The 21,393-nt window shown below is 47.7% G+C and overlaps 1 protein-coding gene across 1 annotated transcript in view; it reads left to right on the plus strand.

Annotated features, from left to right (window-relative positions):
• Positions 1–20,758, plus strand: part of CSNK1E (casein kinase 1 epsilon) — a 21,212-nt gene extending 454 nt beyond the window's left edge. Inside the window, exons 2-11 of the mRNA XM_042838067.1 lie at positions 3,162–3,249; positions 9,064–9,174; positions 9,345–9,493; positions 10,177–10,405; positions 15,993–16,163; positions 17,731–17,879; positions 18,393–18,585; positions 18,689–18,828; positions 19,176–19,241; positions 19,928–20,758. Of these exons, the coding sequence (XP_042694001.1) occupies positions 3,174–3,249; positions 9,064–9,174; positions 9,345–9,493; positions 10,177–10,405; positions 15,993–16,163; positions 17,731–17,879; positions 18,393–18,585; positions 18,689–18,828; positions 19,176–19,208 (1,251 nt within the window). The 5' untranslated portion in view covers positions 3,162–3,173 and the 3' untranslated portion in view covers positions 19,209–19,241; positions 19,928–20,758. The remainder of the gene's footprint in view (positions 1–3,161; positions 3,250–9,063; positions 9,175–9,344; positions 9,494–10,176; positions 10,406–15,992; positions 16,164–17,730; positions 17,880–18,392; positions 18,586–18,688; positions 18,829–19,175; positions 19,242–19,927) is intronic.
• Positions 20,759–21,393: the final 635 nt, after the last annotated feature.

Raw genomic sequence — 21,393 nt, forward strand, 5'->3', positions numbered from 1 at the left:
GGGGTGGTCGCTTTGTGTGATCTACCCGGAAAATACAGCCCGGGTAGGGCCGTGTTGTGCCTGTAGGGGGTGGGGGTGTCAGGAGAGATTTATTTATTTTATTCCTTCCCCCCCCCACCTTGTTTTTCCTGTTTGTGGCTATTTCTAACGAAAAGGTGGTCTTCAGCGCTTCGCCTCTTATTATTTTCTTTTTTTTTTTTTTTTCCTCTTTTTTTCCCTTCCCATCTGCCAGACCTCCTCTTTGTAAATGCGAAAGGGGCTTAGGGAGGGGGCTGCTCGCTGTCTCCCGTTTCCATCAAAATGCCATATTTTTTACCCCTTTTTCCCGATCTTTTTTTTTTTTTTCCTTTTCCCTTTTTAATTGTGATTATTAAAAAAAGCCTGTTTCAGATGACTGTGTTTTGCCAACCCCTTCCTTTATCTCCTACACATACACACACACACACAGACAAGGAAATAAAAGCCCTGCACAGCCCTTACAGGCACGGCACCCCCCACATTCCCACTTCCCCTCGCAGCCTCCATTATGTGGCCTCCAAATTCGGTGCTGTATGGTTTTCGTGCCCCCCCACCGTCCTTACTGCCCAGGTGTGGGGCCGAGGTGACGCTCTGCCCTGCGAAATGGCTGGCGTCGGACACTCAGCCCCAAGACCGGCTCTATCCTGCTTTTATGTAATGGCCTTTGTGTATGTACGTGGGTATTTTATCTTATATAAAAGGGCCCTGGTGCAAAATGGTGTGTGTGTGTCTGTGTGCGGGGAGCGACGTGTAGTATTTGTAGTATGTTGTAGGTGTGAGGTGGATGTTAAGGTGAGCACACGCTTTGCTCTGAGGTGGTGGTGTGTTAATCCTGTGTGGAAAACGCAGTGGGTTAAGGGACCTATGGCCCTGGGAGCACTGCTTTGGCTGGAGGGGTCAGGTCTGCTGGGATGGGAGGGGGGGGGGGGAACATCACACGGCCTTTTAATTGTAAGCATCTATAAATAATACATGGAGTGATGTAATTTTTTAAATATCACAATATAAATTGTATATGCGAGATCTTCATTCTGTAATAGTAGCCCCGAAGATGAGATAAGGGCAGGAACTGTAGATGGGGGGTATGCGCGTGGAGTGGGAGGCAGTCAGCAAATGTGGCGGATGTTGGGACTCCTGGAGCAGTTGCTGCTGGGGGTGTTGTGCCCCCATACCACAGATCCCCATGGCCACCCTCCAGCCATCATCCCCCCGCTCTGTTCCCTAAGCACACTTGTGTTGTGTTGGGGGGGGGGGGAGATAAGGAGGAGTGACAGCTGTGCGGCCGTGATTTTTCACTCCATTATCCCACTCCCTGCTCCCACCCCCTCACCCCGGAGCATTTTTTAGATTCCCCTTTGGAGCCTGTTGCTCAATCAGCCAGAAGGGCCGCAGCCTGGCTGTGTGGGGTACCCTCCTTAACCTGGCTCCTGGCTGTCCAGGAAGGGTGGGACCGTGGTATGGTGGGACCCTGCTGGGAACTGTGGCTGGCTGGGGAGCTGTTGTGATGTTTGGGTTCCTGGGAACGTGGACTTTGATCCTTGGCTGGCGTAGGAGGGCAAGCAAGTCGGATGTATGTTAACGTGGTGATGCAGAACAGCAGGCAACAGTTGGAAACCATGTCTGCTCACTGTGCCCAGGCCTCCCAGTGTGGCTCCCAAGGCACTGCCTGCCTTCCTCGTAATAAGAAAGTCAGAAATAGCCATGGGGTTTTGTGCTCCTCAGATGCACAGAAACACACATGCATGAGTAAATAGAGTTGAGGGAACTCCACCTCAGTGTGCTTTGTGCCTGGTTTCAGGATTCGCAATGTCCCCTGAATGCCTTGATGGGATTATTTTCCCTGACATCCCTGTAGCTCATCTTTTCCTCTTCCTGTAATCCCACCTCCTGGGGCAGCTCGGGGTTTATGGTCTGCCCAGAATCCTGTAGCTAGGATTATTTTGTGTATGCATCTCAAAGCCATTTCTTCTTCCCACTTTTGTTTTTTTCCTTCGGTGATGCCTCCTTCCCATCTAGCTGCAGCAAGGGAAAGTTCCTCTCACCTACTTGGGAAAACATGAATCATTCCTCACCTTTCCTGTCCCTAGCAGACTCTGTGTCTGTGTTCTGTACGCTAATGCTGTGGCATTGCATAAATCAGGAGTGTGGCAAACGCCTCTAAGAGGAGCCGTGCTCGTTGGCTTGGTTCCTAGAACAAGTCGGTGTCCGTGGAAGTGGGGAGGGAAAAGGGACCTGCTAGAATGGGGCTGTGTGCTTCAGAAGGGTTGGTTGGGGTGGGATGGGAAACAAACCATGTAGTTGAGAGCCTCCTACCTTCTGGATTTTCTCTGTGGGATGAGTAGGCTGAGCCTGTCTATGTTAATCGAGTGTAGCAGGTCAAAGGGTGAACTGATCACCTGGGGCAAAAGGCTGGGGGAAGGCTGCAAACAAGCAGCTAGCACACCTGGGTGGGTAGCACAGGCGTGGAGGCTGTTGATCACATCAGCAGAGGTGCGTGGAGATAAGCAAATGGCCGTCCTCCTCCCAACCTGCCTCTCAGAGCTCACTCCTGTGTGGTGTCTCCTGCTGCCCCAGCCTCCGCCTAGGGGTGGTGGAGTCGCTAGCTCCTGGCGGTCTGTAAGTCTGTCTCACAGCCCTTGGTTCCAGCACTTTGTTGCTGCTACGGTGCTGGTGTAGTGCTGGGCCAGAGAGAATTCTTTCTCAAAAGCCGTGTGCCTGTCCCTCCTGTTGTCCCACGGGTCTAGGAGTGTCTTGGTGCTGCTTATTTTAGGCTCCTTACAGTGTGAAGCAGTCACCTGCTGGCACATTGTTAGGAGAGATTTCCTTCCCTGACTCTGGGAAGAAGATGTTGGGAAAGAGGTTCAACCTTTCTGCATTTTCATGATGGGAACACAGATGATGTTCTTGAGTGGGTCATGTTCCTGCAGTGTTTCTAACTCATGCTGTTCATGGACACCTGAATTTCTGCACAGCAGCTGCATACAAAGTGAAATATTTTGAGATTTAGGAGCTGTGTCCAGCTTCTGGAGTGAGTGCTGGGTGTAAATGATGGGTTTGTTTTGCAGTCTTCCATGGGGCCCTGATTCAGTTCCAGTTTCTGCTCTGACTTTGTGTTTTTTTTTTTTGTGTGTTTCTTTTCTCAGCACAACTAAACCATGGAGCTTCGAGTAGGGAACAAATACCGGCTGGGCAGAAAGATTGGCAGTGGTTCGTTTGGAGACATTTACCTAGGTGAGTGTCAGTCTGTGTCCTTCCACCTGCGTGGTTGTTTTTCTCAGTTGCGTCATTATTTTTGGTTTGAGAAATATATATTTGTCTGTTGATATTTTTAGCACCATGTAAGATTGGAGATGGTGGAGGTGGGGGGGGGGGGAGGAAAAGCTTCAAGAAATACTGCCAGTTGTTGGCCATCCTTTGATGGCACAGAGGGTGGGATGAGCTCCAGTTTGTCTCCCAGGTATTGGAGACACGGTGACATTTGATCAAACTGATCTAGATCTGGAGTATTGAGAGTGTATTTGTTACACACCTTGCTCCAGCTCTCTTGTTGACTTTTACTGAGCTTGGGTGTGTGTGGATATAAACCCACGTGTCAGAGTGGGAGGTGGAAAGGGAGAAGATGGACTTTCCTCCAGGGCAAAAGGAATGGAGCGATGGAAGGCTGATAGTGGGAGAGATGGTCCAGCACCTGAAAGAGAGAGGCCTGACACAGGGAGGTGTAAAACAGGTCGGGGAGGAGGCTGGCATGGCTAAAGTTCTGGGGCCCAGATCTAGTAGATTGTGGGTGGGGTAGAACTTAGAGTTATCATCTGGGGCAGCCTCAGCTGGGAGGTGCATGGGATTGATGGACAAAGTCTGTGGAACTCTTGAGTTTTTATTATCGCAGCACTTGGGGAGAAGCACCTCCAAGCCAGCTCACTGAGGTGTATATGCATTTATTCCCTGATGCTTTGCCCACTGGTGTTGCTGGCACAAACTCTGTGGGGCTGGAGGGGCAGGACAATCCAGTAGCCTGATAGAACCATCCTTGAAGTTTCTTCACCTGTTGTCCACTTTGCACCATTACCTTTGAAGCTGTGCTCCTCTGGGCCATCGAAATGGGCCTGCAGTTCCTTTCTTGGTGTTTGCACCCTTTTGGTACTTGCAGATGGTTATCATATGCTCCTTGACTGTTTGTTTGCTCAGTTGAGTCGTATTTTGCTTCCTGCTACATCCACTGCTCTTCACTGTTGCTGTTCTTCCAATTTTTCCCAGTTTATCCATCTGCTGAGCAGCTTGGAGCCTACACAGCATTTTAGGTGTGGCATTTCCAGTGCTGGGCAGAGAAGGGCTACCCTTGAGCGGTCTGTAACACGATGCCTCTGCATAAGCTGCTTTGGGTCTCCTTGGCTTCCCCCATCACCAACACTGTATCATGTTGCAGAATTGGCCTGAACGTGCTGTCAGCTGTATTGTGCAAAGTCTTTTCCAGGTTCTGCAACATCTCTTTGCCCCTCCCCTAGCTGCCTTCGTTGAATACCTCTAGTTCAGATTACTTTGCCTCATTTTGTAAATCACCTGTTTTCGACCTCTGGCTTTTATCTCCGGCTCTCCCTCACTCTATTATTCTCTCTTGATTGGTGTTGGCAGCTCCCCTTGAATAAGTACCCTTTGGGAATCACCGGTAACAGGCTTTGTTGCCACCTTCATCCAGAGCACAAACAAAGGTGATAAATAATGGATTGGGGATCCCAATTCCACCCTGCGATGCCATCACTGCAGCCCTTCCTGCTTGTCACTCCTCTGTGGCCCATTAGTGTCTCAGGTGACAGTGCATGCAACACCCAGGTGCTAGGGATAAAAGGGTGACAATTTGTTAGCCTGGATACAACATTTCCACCTATGCTTGAGCTCGGAGCCTTCCAGACCCTTCCAAAGCACTGGAAAGTGCCGTGATCTTGCAGAACATCTGGGATATGTGTGGAGAAAGCAGGGAGGCACTGAGTGGGAAGGCCTGATTCCGCATTTCTGCATCATGTAGCAAGTTGCTGTACCTGTACAAAGTGGGCATGGAAAAGCAGCAGCTCAAGTGAAGAGATTGTCCCCTCCTTGCCCAAAACTAAGCCACACGAGCATCAAGGGAAGCTCCAGTGCCCAGTGTGAGGAGCCTCAAGTGGCTTGGTTTACTCGAATGTAGTATCAAAGCCCTTGTGATGTGCACTGAGGTGCAGGCCAGCCTGTTTTGAAGCAGTGATAGTGAGACTTGTTGGAGCCAGGGTGACACCCCAGCCTGGAGGGATAGGCTCACAGTCTGTGCTGCTGATTGGGTTCACACTGTCCTCTCAAGGCCTGGGTTGCAGACAGAGACTTATTCACTTGAATTTCTCTCCTGCACCGGATCCACCTCTAGGTTTCCTTCATGATGGAGTGAAGGAGGAGCAGAGACAAATGAGTTTTGTCTGTATCTGAAGGCTGGTTTGGGCTGGATGCTTTATTCCCAGGTTTTTCAAGACATTGGTGCTTCTGTGATCTGTGGGTACTGTGTGCTCTACTCCTTGGGATTTGTTTTTGGGTTTCCTGCCAGAAGGAAATGCGAATTTCCACATGGGCACACACAAAGGGAGGTCTCCTGTTAATCATAATCTGAGGCTCAGATCATGCAGATAATGGCAGATCTCTTGCTTTTGTGCTCTACCTTGAGGGTTATATATGCTGAGCAGAGTTCCCCTGTGCTGGGTGGATGGGCACTGGGATCGAGATGGCAGCAGGCCTGAGTCTGCTCACCTCTGAGAAGGAGAGTGAAACCCCAGGAGAGCAAAACCTAGAGGAGCTACAGGAACATTGGGGTTGATGGGAGGCTGCTGCTTTGTCAGGGTGTTGCTGAAGGAGCCTGGCCACGGTGCTGCCTGTGATGCAGATGACTAGGGTGCACCAGAAGAGCCCTTGGGATGAGTAGGGCGCCGGGGGCCCGGGGGGGGGGGGTCTGTTCTGCAGACAAAGCATGCCGGGACAGGGCTTTGGACAGTTCCTGGTTGCAAGCTCCTCCTCAATGGGAGGGGAGCGATTTCCTTTGTTTCCTGGACTGTTAACTCTCTCTCGCCCTCTGACTTCTCCCATCTGCTCACAGCCCTCCTTTCTTCTAAGAAAGCTGCTAAGCTGGTGGTGGGGAGAACCCGTTGTCCTGCTCAGTGCGGAAGGTTTGCTGTATCAGACATGCAGCGAGGCTTCTGCTCTTAAAATCCTGCTCAGCAGGTGACATGCTCTGTCCCCAGGGCCCCGTTTCAAACAGCTCGTGATGAATGAGTAGTGTTTGTGCAGCCCCCACAGCGGAGCGAGACTGGGGGTGGATGTTAGGAATTATCCCTGATCCTACATGCGTCTCTCAACTGGTTGAAGCTAGGCAAGTTCTGCTGTGTTTGTCTGGGGTTTGTCAGTGTGGAGAAGGAGCAGGGAGCTGTTAATTTTGTTGTTGGTATCTTTTGAAAGATGGTGGTTTAAAGCATTGAACAAAGCATGAGAGAGACCCCTGGCTTTGGATTCTTGCTGTCTGCTAGTTCTCTAAACAAAAAAACGGCCGAGGGAGCAACCTGAAGATACTTGAGGTGGGGGGGCTGATCTGCAAATGTGAGCTACATGCGTCCTCAGCAAAGACCCGCCCTGTTTTAGGTCTGATTCATCCTCGTTTTACCATCCTAGGCCATAGTTTCTGCTTCCTGTAAGAGACTGACACAAGCATTTGGGCCACGGAGTGTGTGGGTCTGGAGGCCATGCTGAATGGTGTACTTGTATTTTGCAGAATTGAAGCTTTCGTGACGTTTAACACCCCCTCCCACATACCCACCTGCACCCCTTCCATTTCTCTGCTTATATGCTTATAGATAACTCCCCCCACCTGCAAGCAGCCTTGTAAATGGATGCATCGTCATCTTCCTAAGTACGCAGGGCAGTAAGGAGGTGAGACTTGCCACTGTTCAGCTTTGGGGAGTAAGGTTCATTGAAAATGCTAATGCTTCCAGAAGTCAACAAGAGTCATTGTTGCTCGTGTGTCAGCAGATGGACAAGGAGAAGGAAAAATCCCCCAGGGGAGGGATGAGGGAGCTGCTGCTGAGGATTTGGAGGAAAATCTTTACAAAGGCAAGGGAAAGAGAAAGGAAGGAAATGCTCTTGTCTATCTGGGTATCCTGGGTGTTTCCACACTGAGTGAGGTCTCATGATTGAACACGAATTTAAAAGGTAGATAACCAGTCTGTGACCACATTAGTACTGTGGTCTGAGTGCCTTCTGCTGTTCTTTCTCTAACCCCTTCCACTCCTGATCTTTGTAAGAAGGGTTCCGTGTGGTGTGAAGAGAATGCACAGGCTTGTTTTGCAGACCAGCAGGCTTTTAAGTGGGAAGTATCAGCCTTTTTTCAAACAATCACATTTAGCTCTAGCAATCGGGCTGCCTTTTCCCCACTTATGTTTGCCTGACTCTGGAGTAAAAGCCCTTATTAAATTCATCCCGTTGCTCCTCTTCTTTCCCCTCCCTCAAAGCACCCTAAATAATTCCTCTCCCTCCTTAGTGTTTACAGCCTTCAAATATTTGCAGACTGTTGTCATGTCCCATTCTTCCTCCCCACCCTTCTTAGTTGTATCTCTTGTCTACATTACATATTTAGCTCTTTTAATCTTCCTTAGTAAATCAATCCCTCCAGGCCCTGATGGTTTTTGTTCCTCTCTTTCAAATTCCTTGCAGCTTGCCTATCTTGACCTGATGCTGTAATATCTAGATGACGTCTTGTTGCTAGCAGGGAGCTCTTGGCTAGCTCTATGTACAAGCAGTGCCTGAGCCCTTTAGCAGGAGGTGGATCACCTTAGTATCCAGTGGGAGAAGAAATCTAGATGCATGAACTTTTCCTTTTTTGATAGAACAGCTGTCTTGGTGGACTTTTTGTTAAGACTTTGACCCTTAATGCGGGGACTGGGGAGCATGACTCCACCAGACCTACCAAAATGTGCCATAGGTTTTCTACAAAACGTTGTTTTCCCCTTGTGGTGTTCCCCATGCATATTCTGGAGCAGCGCTGAGAAGCTGCTCCGAATCTGAGCTGCTCTCTGATTTGTGCTTGAGTACAACTTGTAACAGTTCCTGATGCATGGAAGAACTTGTCTGTATTCCAGGCAGGCACGGGAAGGGGGGAGAGAGAAGCAAGTTTTAAGTGTCATTCCCGTGACCTGTGTACAGATCTTTGTTGTTTCCATTTTAGGATGATGTGAAACATCTGGAATCCTCTCTGCTAATAGGAGAGAAGGATCAGCCTGTTCCTCCTTTGGCAGTGCCCTTTGGGACCAGAGTGCTGGCTTTCGTGGCTGGCAGCTTGCTTCTCTTTGAGGGAAAGTGTGTGGGGAGGTGCTTTTGTATTCATTGCAAGCTTGCTAGCAATACCTTCAACAAAAGGCATCTGAGTAGCTTAATTCACTACTGGATTCAGTTTACTTCTTCATGCTTCTAATTTTGGATGTAGCAAATGTTTCTGTATTGGCAAAAGATTAAATACATTATTAAAATCCTCAGGAGAGAGAGAAGCTGGAGATTTGTGAACTGTATTGAGAGCCCAGAGGTAGCTAGGAATGTCAGCAATGTCTCCTCCTGAGCTAATTGGCCCTGTTGAAGTGTGTGGCTTCTAGAACCTGAGGTAACCAGAAATTTTACCGAGGAAGATGTACTCCATCTCACTGCCTGGATGGCTGGCTCGTGTTCTGGAGGCTAAGAATATGGTCAGCTAAAACTTCTGCTCAGGATAGTTCGTGCTGATGCAGATTGTTCTCCCAAAGCCTGGCGCTTGTTGTCCTGGTCTGTCTGTAGGATCAGAGCTGGCTTACTGGTCATGTGCCTTCCTCTGTGCCTGTCTTTGCAAATGGCAGTGCTGGAAACTTGGTATGAAGTGGCTGAATAATCTCATTTGTTCTGCAGAGAATAAACCTTCAGATTTACCCTGAAATTTTGGCATCTGCATGGGCCTTGTTAAAAGTGTTTAGCTTCAGTGGAAGCCTGCACAATCTTCCTTTTACTCTCATCTCTGTGCAGGAGCCAACATTGCGACTGGTGAAGAGGTGGCTATCAAACTGGAATGTGTCAAAACCAAGCATCCCCAGCTCCACATTGAAAGCAAATTCTACAAGATGATGCAAGGAGGAGGTGAGATAGGGAGGGAAAAGATGGGACCGGGGGAGTGGTTGAAAGAGGGAGTTATTCTGGAGGGCCTTAGAAAGAAAATGATTTTGGTATTACATAGAACCTTCCCAGCAGGGGATGCAGCAGTTTTCCTCTGTTCTGTGGCTTAATCTTTTTTTTTTTCTTTTCCCCAGTGGGTATCCCCTCCATTAAGTGGTGTGGAGCAGAGGGGGACTATAACGTGATGGTGATGGAGCTCTTGGGGCCGAGCCTGGAAGATCTCTTCAACTTCTGTTCCCGCAAATTTAGTCTCAAGACAGTTCTGCTCCTGGCAGACCAGATGGTGAGTTTCCTCTGAAGCATTTGTGCCTACTCTCCTTTTCCATACCTCCCCCCCTTCCCCTCTGCTCAAGAAATGCTACATCCCAGGCTTTTTCATTTAGCAGCAAGTGGCTGCCAGGTTTTACTTTCTTGATGAAGGCCTGGATCCTAGGTGCTGCTGGGTGTTTCTGATCTCTGTCCCTCCTTCCATCCTCTTTTGCTCACCCTCACATCTGTGCACGTATTACATGCACAGATACTTTTACCTACATGGTAAATGACTGACACTGCTATCCATCTTGAGTAAACAGCACGTGCCCTGGGCTTAGGACCCTTCTGGACCCTCTCCTTTCCCAGCATGGCTAGGTTTGGAAGTTGACTGGTGTCAGTCCTGAAGCTCAAAGTTTTAATCCATGGAAAGTTAATTCCCATACCTCCTCGTGGTGCTGATGGTGACCTTTCCAAACTGAGGACTGCTGGTCTGTGGGGGTTTAGATCCATTTCCAGATACTGCTACCTCCAGTGCATGGGGAGGGTTCGTTTTTTTCTTTGACTGCAATCTCTGGTATTCTCTGCAAGGGGTACCTTTTCCTTCTTTGACAGGGTAGGGTATCTTTTTAATACATTATAGCTACAATGAGCTTTCATTTCATTTCTATCACTTTGTTTAATATGAATTCTTTTTCTCTTCTTGTTCTCCTTCAGATTAGCCGTATTGAGTACATTCATTCCAAGAACTTCATCCACCGGGATGTGAAGCCAGACAACTTCCTTATGGGGCTTGGTAAAAAAGGCAACCTAGTATACATCATTGATTTTGGTTTGGCCAAGAAGTACCGGGATGCCCGGACCCACCAGCACATACCTTACCGGGAAAACAAGAATCTGACTGGCACAGCTCGTTACGCTTCTATCAACACCCACCTGGGAATCGGTGAGCCTGCTGCTGCCCCTTGGTGGGGCTTTCCATGGGACATAGCATGTACCTTGTGCAGGGGGGTGGCGTGCCTTCTGAAGTTGCAATGCCACATCTGGGGTTTGAGTTGTCACAAAAGCCAGCGTGGCCCAGTAAGCAGGTGCTGGCTGGCTACTGGGTTCTGTGCCTGGCTTTTCTACTGGCATGTATGCAGATCATAGGCAAGTAACTTTATTGGCCTGTCTTTGTCAACTCTTCTGTCTTATGTGGCCATCTGAACTCCTACAAGCAGAAATGGTCTACTGGACTGTGTTATGCAGCAGGTGCAGCAGAACCCTACTTCAGTGGTGAGGCTGTGACCTCCTTGATTTCACTATCACTAACTCTGCCTTGCACAATTTTTGCAGGCTTGTAGATATGTAAAAGGCATTCAGAGGCATTAAGTCTGTAGGGATACATGCAGCTCAAGCATCTTACTGACTCCTGTCTGTATCAGTGCTGATTTTGTGGCTGTCAGAGCTGGAACATAACAGGCCACCACTGGGAATGGGGACAGGAGCGTGCTGGAAATGCACAACGAGCTGGAATAAGGGGAGGCTTCCTACTGCCCAAACATGTAGGTTTTGTAACAGTGAGGATTGCTTCTGTAGGCCTTCAAAATCTGTGGGTTTTCAAACCGCAGTGTCCCACTCACCTCTGAGAGTAAACATGAGGCAGCTGTAGGGAAGCAGGGCTCTGTGCTTGGTGCCTAAGGCTAATATAGTGCTGAGAGTTCAGCCAGGTCTTACTCTGGTGTTGGACGTTGTTACAGGCTTTGCAGATACCCCACACAGGTTAACAGCCAGGGCACTTAAACCTCTTGAAGTCACCCAAATTTGTCCTGAGAGTGAGCCTCAGTGCACAACACCTGGTTGATGTGGGGAGCAGAGATGAAATCCTCCTGCAGTTTTCTCTTCCCTTCCCTGGCTGGATATCTACTTCTTTGTGTAACTTCTTTGTCCCCAGTGTGAGAGTTTCATTGTTACAACGGGGTTCCTTCTACACAGGCTGATTTTGTTCTGCTACTGGTTGACAAACCCGATTGGCAGAAACATTGAAACCACCTTGCCTGCCCAACACAGCTCTCTCTTGGCTCGGTTGGTTCTGGGAGACCTTCTGAAATGTGTAAGCTGGGAATTTGAAAATCACAGCAGAGAAGTGCTGCCTAAATTCTGCAAGATTTTGTATCTTAATATTCCTAGGGAAAGCTTTCAGTTCTCCCTTCTTGACTCTGGATTCTTGAGAAAACATCTACAAGGCTTCACCTGCAGAAAATAGAGCAATTTCCCACTGTCTTCCTTCCTTACTACTGTGTGGTGTGGCTGTATACTGAAAATGTTTTATTTATATCAAAATGAGGAGTGTTGTGTGTTGAGAGTGGGCTATGATCTCCTGACCTCTTTCACATAGCAAAAATAGTTCTTGCAATGCTCTCCAAGTTGGTCTTGTATCTTGGCTTGACCTGCTTATATATAACTGACTCTCCATTGAATTCTTGGTCAAGATTTCCACAGCCATGGTAACTGCCACAAGGAGACATGCACAAAATAATTCTTACTGCTATGTCTGTCAGTTTTTTTTTTTTTATTTTTATTTTTCATGTGTGCCTTCCCTGTCTGAACCAAGCACGAGATGCTAAATGTCTGGTTGTGGGCTTTTTTTGTTTTCTTTAAGGAATTTATTATTCATCTGACCCCTAACTTAGCCCTTTGCTACTGGTGGTTGGCTTGTGTATCAGGGTGAACAAACAGTGTCTGAGTGCTAATCCAAGGGCAAACTGCATAGGCCATCAATCTGAGTGTAGCAGTCACTTGTTCTCTTCATGCCCTTTGCTTCTGAAATGCTGGGTGTGAGTTGCTCAGTGCAACAGGTCTTCAGTATGTTTTCTCTGTGCTGCAGATAGGTGCCCTGAATCATATAAAGGCTGCATGGCTTGCCTGGAGGAAAGGGGATGGAGTGTCATAGTTGCAGCTGAATTTCCTGTTTCTCAAGACATTGCCACAGGATAAATGGTAGACATGTTTGTGAGTTAGCAGCATTGCCATGGGAACTGTCACTAATTTTTTATTTTTTTTTTTTCACTTGTCAGATACTAAATTCTCTGTCATAATGTTCCATTAATGCAGTTTTGAGAGAGGGAAGGAACCAGGTGCTGGGGTATTCATGCGACGGGAATAGCAAATGAATAAATGCCTTTATTTGAATGTGCAAGCTAAGGACTGGGCATTCCGATGTCTGGAGGAAACACATTCTTTTTCCAGTGACCAAGGAAAAAGTAGGAGGCGAGATTGGAGAGGGTTTCCATAGTGGGAGACTTGCTGTTCGGGGAGTCAGTGGACTGTGCAGGCTTTGGTTCACGCATTCCAGTCAATTTTCACATGCTCCAGGGATGAGAGTCCCCTGCACCCTCTGGAACTCGTGAGGTCTGAAATAAATGCCCAGGGGTGCCCAGGAGGCAGTCTTGGTGGGCTCTATCTGGATGACAGCAGGCTGGGCTGGGATCGGGGGCCACTTTTTCCCCAAACTCATCTCATAGGCAGCATCATGGGCTGTGCCCATCATGAAGTTCTTTTGCTGACCCTGCTGGCTGCCACCCATTTCAGATTTCTGCTGTCATGTAGTGGGGAGAGAAAGAGGAAGCGTAGTCTGAGAATTTGCAGTGTCAGGTCTGAGTGTGTAATCAGGAAAGCATTGCTTGGTTAAAACTGCTTGTAGCAGTTTTAGTAGTAGTGAAGAATTGTGTTTTAAGGAGGCCTGCATGGGGACTGCATTGCTTGGGATAGGATTGGAAAGCACTGGCCTGGGGGACTGGGAGGTACTTTCATTTGCCAGGAAACTAGTTTGGTCATGAACCTTGCATCCAAGGCAAACAGTCCTGGTTCTGCTTTTGCCCAAACATGTCTTCATCAGGCAACTCGCCTTCTTGCTACTCACCTCTGACTCTGCTCCTTGCAAGGAACCTGCTTGGGAACAGAGCTGGGAAGCGGGCTGGGATTCTCCCCAAGAGTGGGAGGAATCTGGCACCATATCCCCGTGCCACTCCTAAGAAGGGGCAGATTGCTTGCAGAGTGAGTTGGATTCAAGAGACTGTGCTGCATTGTGTGGGATGGCGACCTCATGCTTTGTATTGAAAGGGTTTTTGGGTGAGGATCTGTCTTATGAAAGTAGCAGTCCCCTGTCTGTTATAGGAGAGCTGAGAAGCTGAACTGAAACAGAGAGAGGAAACGTGATGTGGTACTGCAGGTTAGGTGCAGGTCATGACTGTAATCCCGCTTCTGAGCTGACTTGCTTTGTGCACCCATTCACATCACTGGTTTTTCTTTTCTCGTTCTGTGGTGTGAGATGTTTGCCTTCTGCTCAGGGATGTTATGTGGTTAATCAATGATTACCAAGCTTCTAAAAGTGGGAAGTAATGGTGTTAAATAAAATTTCCATAGTACGTAGAAGTGAGGGTTTTTTCTAACACTAATTGCCTGCTTTTGCTGTCTGCTATTACTCAGTCGTCTGTGGCTGTTGGTGTGTGAGGTCAGGCAAAAAAAAAAAAAACCCCACCAAAAAAACACTTGAGATGCATGATTGTGAAAATGAACCAAAGGAATGGAATACGTGAACTTATTCCATCACCCAAGGTTTAATCCAGGGTCTTGCAGTTGTGGCTATGACTGAAAGAAATGCACGGTGTTCCAAGGTCTGCGTAAGTACTGTTCAGGCAGTGTGGCAGCCACAACCCATCATGTTGGTGCTTCAGGCTCCTCTCGGATTTGAATCCCACTAAAATCGTTTAAGTGGACTGCAGTGATGAGATGAATCTGAGAAAACTGACTTCAGGGCTGCCACACAGTAAGGCGTTTATCACACTGCCTTTTAATAATTAGGTTTTGTGCTTACAGTTATTTTTCTCTGTCATGTTGCTGTGCTGAAGCACGCGTCATGTGCACTGGTGAGCCACCCAATTTAGTTCTGTAATCCATCTCCTTGCCTCCAGTAAGGGCTTGTAGCATCCCCCACTGACTGCAGTCTTCATAGCCTTCTGTCCAGTAGATTTCTCTGGTTCCTGCTCCAGTCAGGGAATCCATAATTATGGACTGTTAAAGTTACTGTTTGGGTAAGTTGAAGGCTGGCAAATTGCAGGATCCAGGTTGCCCTCCACACCTGTTTTTTCAGGTCCTGGATGTGCATTCAGTGTAGGTTGTTATCAAATATGGTTTAGCTTTATTTATTTGATGCGTGGTGTGTAATCACAGCTGTCTGAGAGTGTATGCATGCCAGCCTTCACCCAAATGCAATACGGCCGCTTTCTTTTCCCTGCTTCCTCCATAGCATCTAAGTGTCTCCCAACCGGTCCTGCAGTTATCTTTGGCAGCAGCCTGATGAGATTAAGAAGCATTAGCCCCTCTAAAGTGGACAACTTGAGGCAGTGAGTTAGTGAGGTCAGAAGAAGCTGTTACTTCAGCACGTTCGATGTAAGGTAGTTCAAGGATCAGCAAGGCTTCTTTCTTCTATGCTTCTGTCTTGGACCATAGCATTTTTACAGTATTTCATGTTCTTTGAACCCAAGGCACTTCCCTCTTAAATCTGAAGCGATGGAACCTCCTTTTCTTTTGCAACCAAGGCCATTTTTTCTTATTTTTTCCTTCCACTGCCACTCCTCCCCTAATTCTAATTTGCCAAGCCCCCTGACCCACAGAAGCACTAGGAGGGTGGAAGGAGGAAGGAAGGCCCACAGTGAATTGCAGAGCTTCTGTGTCAAAACCATCTTGAGCAAACTTTTGGTTTAAAATGGCTTGGTCCTGACAGAGAACAAATTTGGGAAACAAAACTTTTAGATGTGATTTTATAAAACACAAAGTGGATCCTTATTATGGCATGCTAAGGGCAATCCTTGCCTAAGCAGAGCTGGTGGTGTCAGTTATACAGTCATTGTCATTTGGAGGGGAACCTTTTTGGTTAAAATACGCCTTTTTCTTCCACATCTTGAAAAACTACCAGTCCAGAAACTTCCTTGCACAGTATTACCTAACAATATTACCTGTTAAGCTTCTCTTAACTGTCAGCACAGCTGTTTATCTTAAGAAGGGGTCACCAGTTCCTTGTTTCTGCCCTGCGTAAAGAAGGTTAAGTGGAATATGTGTTTGACACTGTAGTGTTGGGCTTGTTTCTGTGAGCTTTGCTTTTCTATAACCATCTTTGCCATGACTAATCCCTGGGCTGAGTATCATCCTGGGTGGAGAAGTGCAGGTGCCCTTCCTCTGTGACAGGAAAGGGCAAGCATGCGGTGCTGCTGTTGTGTGAATTAAGGCTCCTCCAATTGAGGATATAGGCCAGTCCACTTCTTAAATAGATAATTGTTTTCTTGTGAGGAGTACTTCAACTCTGCAGTATGAACAGGAATTTTTAATGGACTTTCTTCTATCCTTAAAACTAGGGTTTTTCTGTCCTTATAGAACCACCGAAGAAGAGAGAGGGATTGTTTCTTTGATTCTGTGTTCACCTCCAGAGCTGTGAAATTGCCAAAGCAGTTCTAGTTGCCACTCACTCGTTGCCCCATGTAACTTTTTCCCTACAGAACAGAGTCGTCGTGATGACCTGGAGAGCCTGGGCTATGTGCTCATGTATTTCAACCTGGGCTCGCTGCCCTGGCAGGGCCTCAAGGCTGCCACCAAGCGCCAAAAGTACGAGAGGATCAGCGAGAAAAAGATGTCAACGCCAATTGAGGTGCTCTGCAAAGGGTACCCTTGTAAGTGCTCTGATTTTGATGGCTGTGTTGTCTGATGCATGGCTTGCCCTCCTGCTGAATCTTCATGGAGTCTTGAATAATGAAGGGCCCAGAGCCTGATGTGCTGCTGACGCCAGTGAAGAAAATTAAAAGAGACCTTTGATGATACAGTTCTGGTTCAGAAGTGGGAGACAGATGTTCTAGTGTAGAGCTGAGCCTTTTGTTAGTAAGGGCATGAGGGTGCTGGGAAGAATCTTTCAGAATCTCAGAAACGTTCTGGATGGAGGTGGGCATTGAGGTGAGAAGATGTGCAGATGATCCTGAGTTATTCTGGATAATAGGAATTAGGGTCAACCAAGATGAGTTCCTGAAATAAGCAGGCAGTGGAGTAGAAAGTGCGATTCATTGTAGAACAAACGTAGAATAATGTGTGTGAGGGGAGAGTAGAAGGCTCAAACTTCGTGTCACATAGAAACTTGTAAGCTCTGATCTGACAGGTGTCACTCAGCAGTGAGCTGTTCCAGTTACAATGGATGGTTCTGTGAAAGCAGCAGATTTGCACTCAGTGGCTACTGAGGAAAGCGGATCAGGTGTAAAGGATTACTAGAAAGAGGAAAAGCACAAAGATTATACATAAACCCTTGGCCAACTCACACCCTACTCGCACTGTGCAGCTCTGGTCCTTCCTCTCTTTCAGAACAGGTGCAGTAGGTGTGGAAAAGGTCCAGGAAAGACAAGAAGGAAGATGAGCAGCAAATGAGCTGCTTCTACTCAAGCAGTAAATAAGCAAACTTGAATCTGGAAAGGAGATGGTTAGAGAGGAGATGATCAAAGTCTGTATTCTCACTGTGCCCCCAGAATTTTGGATGGGAGCAGATTCCTTTTCCAGTTCAAGAACTGGAGCAGCCAAATGAAGCTGGCTTTTGCTAGCTTCAAAACAAAGTTATAAGCTTCTCTGTGCAGGCAGTAGGAGACCCGTAGAACTCCTTCCCAGAAGATGTTGTGGATGCTTAAAGGAGAGGTTGGACATTGCTGTGGAAGAGAGATCTACTGAGGGTTATTAAATAATTAGAAACAACACCAAACTCAGGAACTTCTGGATCTGAAAACAGGTCAAAGCTGGGCTAGTGTCAATAGAGGCATCAGACGTGCTTGCCTTGGTGTTCCTTTTTGGTAGCTGTCTACTCCTGACCACAAGCTACTGGGCTAAGAGGACCTCTGGTCTGAGCTGAGGTGCATCTCCTGTTACAGAATTCTATCCTTTCCAGTCTTTCTAAATGGCATCAGTCATATTCATATCATGCAAGCCTGCATTCCTCTCCTTCAGCAAACACTGTGACTTGCTGCCTCTTGCTTGAAGAAGCAGACAGAAGAGAGATTTGTGAGCATTACCTCTTGTAAAAAATACAGATGGAATCTTCTCTGTGGCTAGAGCACTACAACCTTCAGAGTGTGTTTTCCTCCTTTCCCAGCTCTGTGTCTGTGCTGTCCTGATGCAGCCCGTTGCTGCTCAAAAGCTGTGGTAGATCTCCAGTGAGGCTGGGGAACAAACAGTGTCTAACAAGTAGCTGTTCTCTGCTCTCTCCAGCTGAGTTCTCGACATACCTCAATTTCTGCCGCTCGCTGAGGTTTGATGACAAACCTGACTACTCGTATTTGCGACAGCTCTTCCGCAACCTCTTCCACCGCCAGGGCTTCTCCTATGACTATGTCTTTGACTGGAACATGCTGAAATTTGTGAGTATGTATGTGGGGAAAGGGCTGGGTGGGATGTGGATGGGTTTTTTGGCGTGGGGAGGCCATATGGGAGGAAGGTAAGAAACTGCCTGTCATCTGTACTTACCCCCAGTGATCAATTTGGGAAAGGGAGCCAGGTAGAGGCAGACCAGCATGTTCCATGATGCTAACTGGGGGGGATACAGCTACAGTTCTGGCAGCATATCTGATGCAATGTGTGGGTCAGTAGATAGACCTCTTGCTGTATAGTTAGAAATCTCCTCTCAGAAGGAGTGAGCTATACCAGAAGATAGGACAGAGTAATAGGTTGCAGTAGCAGCTGTAGTACCACGTGCTTTCATCCATACTTCTCCATGGAAGAACGCCCTCTAGATGGAGTGGAAGATGGTGAGAGGAACTTGTTTATGGGATGGAGCTCTGCTTTCCTGTTGCGTTCAAACACCCTGGGTTTTCTGTCTGTTGCTGCTGTCTCTCTTAACTGACAGCCATGTGGGATTTCTCTCTCTGTCCCAGGGAGCAGCCCGAAACCCTGAGGATATGGATCGGGAACGGCGAGAGCACGAGCGAGAAGAAAGGATGGGACAGCTCCGGGGCTCAGCCACACGAGCACTGCCCCCTGGCCCACCTGCTGGAGCCACTGGCAACCGTCTTCGCAATGTCGCTGAGCCCATGGCCTCCACCCCCACCTCCCGAATCCAGCAGTCCGGTGAGCAGGATGGGAAGGCTGGCGGAATGTGTGTCACCCCTGTTCATCAGCTGGGTGCTGTAACTGCTGACTGGTGTTGTCTCGCTTTCCTATGCCTCAACAGGAAACACGTCCCCCAGAGCAATCTCAAGAGTGGACAGGGAGCGGAAGGTCAGCATGAGGTTACATCGAGGAGCTCCTGCCAACGTCTCCTCATCTGACCTCACAGGGAGGCAAGAAGTGTCACGGATTTCAGCATCACAGGTGAGCCCCTGCCTGAGCGTTCCACAGAGACTAAGGGCCCTGCAGCAGGTTTTGCCTGATGTGTTAGAGCTGAGGTGAAGGCACACTGCCTGAAGCTTCTGCAGCACGCTGGGGAGTGGTACCAGGTTACAGCTTCGCTCTTCAGTTGTGTGCTTTCTGCAAGCTGTGCCTAGCATGGTCTTAGATCTGTTTTGCTCTTTTTAAGCCTTCACCTGGTAGTCTTCCAGACCACAGTGGTTTCAAGTGAACCTTGGGAAGGGTGATACATGGGAGAAGTGCTCAGCCTCTCTGTTTTGCTGTCCGTGCCCCTTCTTCATCTCTTGCATATTCTTTCTGTTCTTTTGTAGACAAGTGTGCCATTTGATCACCTTGGGAAGTGAGGAGCAATTGCCACTGGACCAGTGTTTGCTTAGGTGAGTCCTGGTGCCTGGGATCCTGCAAGGAGGGGATTGCTAGCACCAGGGATCAGGTTAAATCCTTCATGTAACTGTGGGGGATGGGGCATTTCATTTCCCCTTTGCCTTACTTTGAGGTGCTTTTTGGCTTTGGGAGGAAGAGCAAAGGTTGCTGCCAGAGCCTTGGGGATGAATTATCTTGGGTGTGAAAGTAGCTTCTGTTTTTCCTGGAGGGTAGGGAGGGTAGAGAAGGTGCTGCGCTGGGGAGCCATTTTGTTAATTCCTGATGAATGCTTTTCTGGCAGTGTGATGGTGGGGAGGAGTGTGAAACTTTGCACAGCTAAAGAGTATCTCATCTAACTGGACAAGGTAACTGAGGGGTGGCAGGAGAGCAGGAGAAAAAGGCGATTTGGTTAGTTCTGCTCCAGGTGGTATTGAATTGACTGGGGAGAGCCTCTTTGCCTAACTTCCTTTTCTCTTTCTCTCTTTTTTTTCTTTTTTATTTATTTATTTATTTTTTTAAATTTTCTTGATTTCTAGTGTCTTCACTGTATTTTTCTTTTAAAAAACAAAAAACCCCAAAAAAACAAACAAAAACCTAAAAAAAAAAACCCAACCTGACAAAATCACACACACACACAAAAAGAAAAACAACAAAAAAAAACAACCAACAAACAACAACAGATTTTCTTTTTGCCAATGAGGAGTCGAGCTGTGCCCCGTGCTGGTACGAGCCATTTCCGAGAGGGCCGCCTGCGTCCCCCAGTGTGAGCACCTCCAGGGAGCCGACGACGCGGGAGCCGTGCAGTAACACCTCTGTGCAGCTGCCCCCAGCCCACCCGGGCCCTTTGCTGCCTGCCCGTACCCTCTCCTGGTTATAGTTTCTTCTTCCTTCTTTCTCCCCTCCCCTTTGGGTATCTTCTGCTTTGTTATTTTTTTAATTATTTTCAAATCATATGGTTTCTAGCCATATACATTTTGACTTTGCTCTCCTTTTTCTCTGAGGGCAGGGGAACGGGGCGGGGAGGGGGGGAATTTTCTTTTCTGTTCTGTCCTTTTCAGGAGACTTGTGGGCCGGGAAGGAATCAGATTCCAGCCACACTCGATAGAAGTCCGATTTTTATTGTAATAACAGAATTTATTTTCTCAAGCATTAAACAAATTCTAAGCTGTGAGGGGAATGGTGGCAACGGCCTCATCGCTGACTTGGGCTTCCTTTCCTTGATGGCTTCTCTGCGTCTTGGTTCCAAGTGGCTCTCCATGCCAAGACATCCAGAGCCGAAGTACAGGGAGATGAGAACCCACTTCCCATCCCTGCAGCGGGGTCTCTTTTTGTCTGGCTGTGCGTGTTTTTCTATTTTATTTTATTTTTTTTAATTTGTAATTAAACTTGTTTTAATTCCTCGGAGAGAGTGTGAGGAGAAGAGAGGGCTACCCAGAAACTCACGGAGCGGTGGCTCTTGCTCTCTCCTTCCCTCCGGCAGCCCCGGTGAGATCCACCCTCCATGCACAACCCCTTCCCTTCCCCTCCCCCCCCCCACTTTAGTTGTTTTTAACTATAATTTAGGAATACTCGAGCTGCCCCGTGGCGCTTGGGGGCTCTGAAACACAGCGCTGACCACTGCGACCTGTGGCCTGTAGCAGACACACTGTCACTGGAGTGTGGGGCCTGTGGGTTGTGGGCAGGGCGGGGGGGTGGGGTAGTCTTTTCGTTCGTTCGTTTTTATCCTTTCTATTTAACGCTTCGTTTTTCCTCCCTGTTTTTTTTTTTTTTTTACTTATTTTTCTCCCCCTTTTTTTCTTTTTTTTTTTTTTTTTTTTTTTTTTTTTTTAATTAAAGAGCGAAACTTTTTATTACTTTGTAATTTAAAAAAAACAAACAAAAAAAAAAACCTGAAGAACTTTGGGGGGGATTTTGTACTTTTTTCCTGTGTAAATATTGGACTTTTTTGAGCTTTATCGTGGTTGTTAATTTGAAGTAATAAAGTAGAAAATGATAAAGTGACACCAGCATCTGTGCTGCCTCCTTCTCATATCAGGGCCTGGGCCCAGGGAAGCACTGCCGTGCAGCCCACCCTGTTCTGACTTCCAGGAACGGCTGTGAGTGTGCAATTACTGGAAAAGTGGAACTAAAAATAAATCGTCGGGCCTCAGGATAGGCACTGAAATG

Source organism: Centrocercus urophasianus, unplaced genomic scaffold (genome assembly GCF_019232065.1).
Source record: "Centrocercus urophasianus isolate 14NV4802_14NV808 unplaced genomic scaffold, USGS_Curo_1.0 seq_73, whole genome shotgun sequence".
NCBI lineage: Eukaryota > Metazoa > Chordata > Aves > Galliformes > Phasianidae > Centrocercus > Centrocercus urophasianus.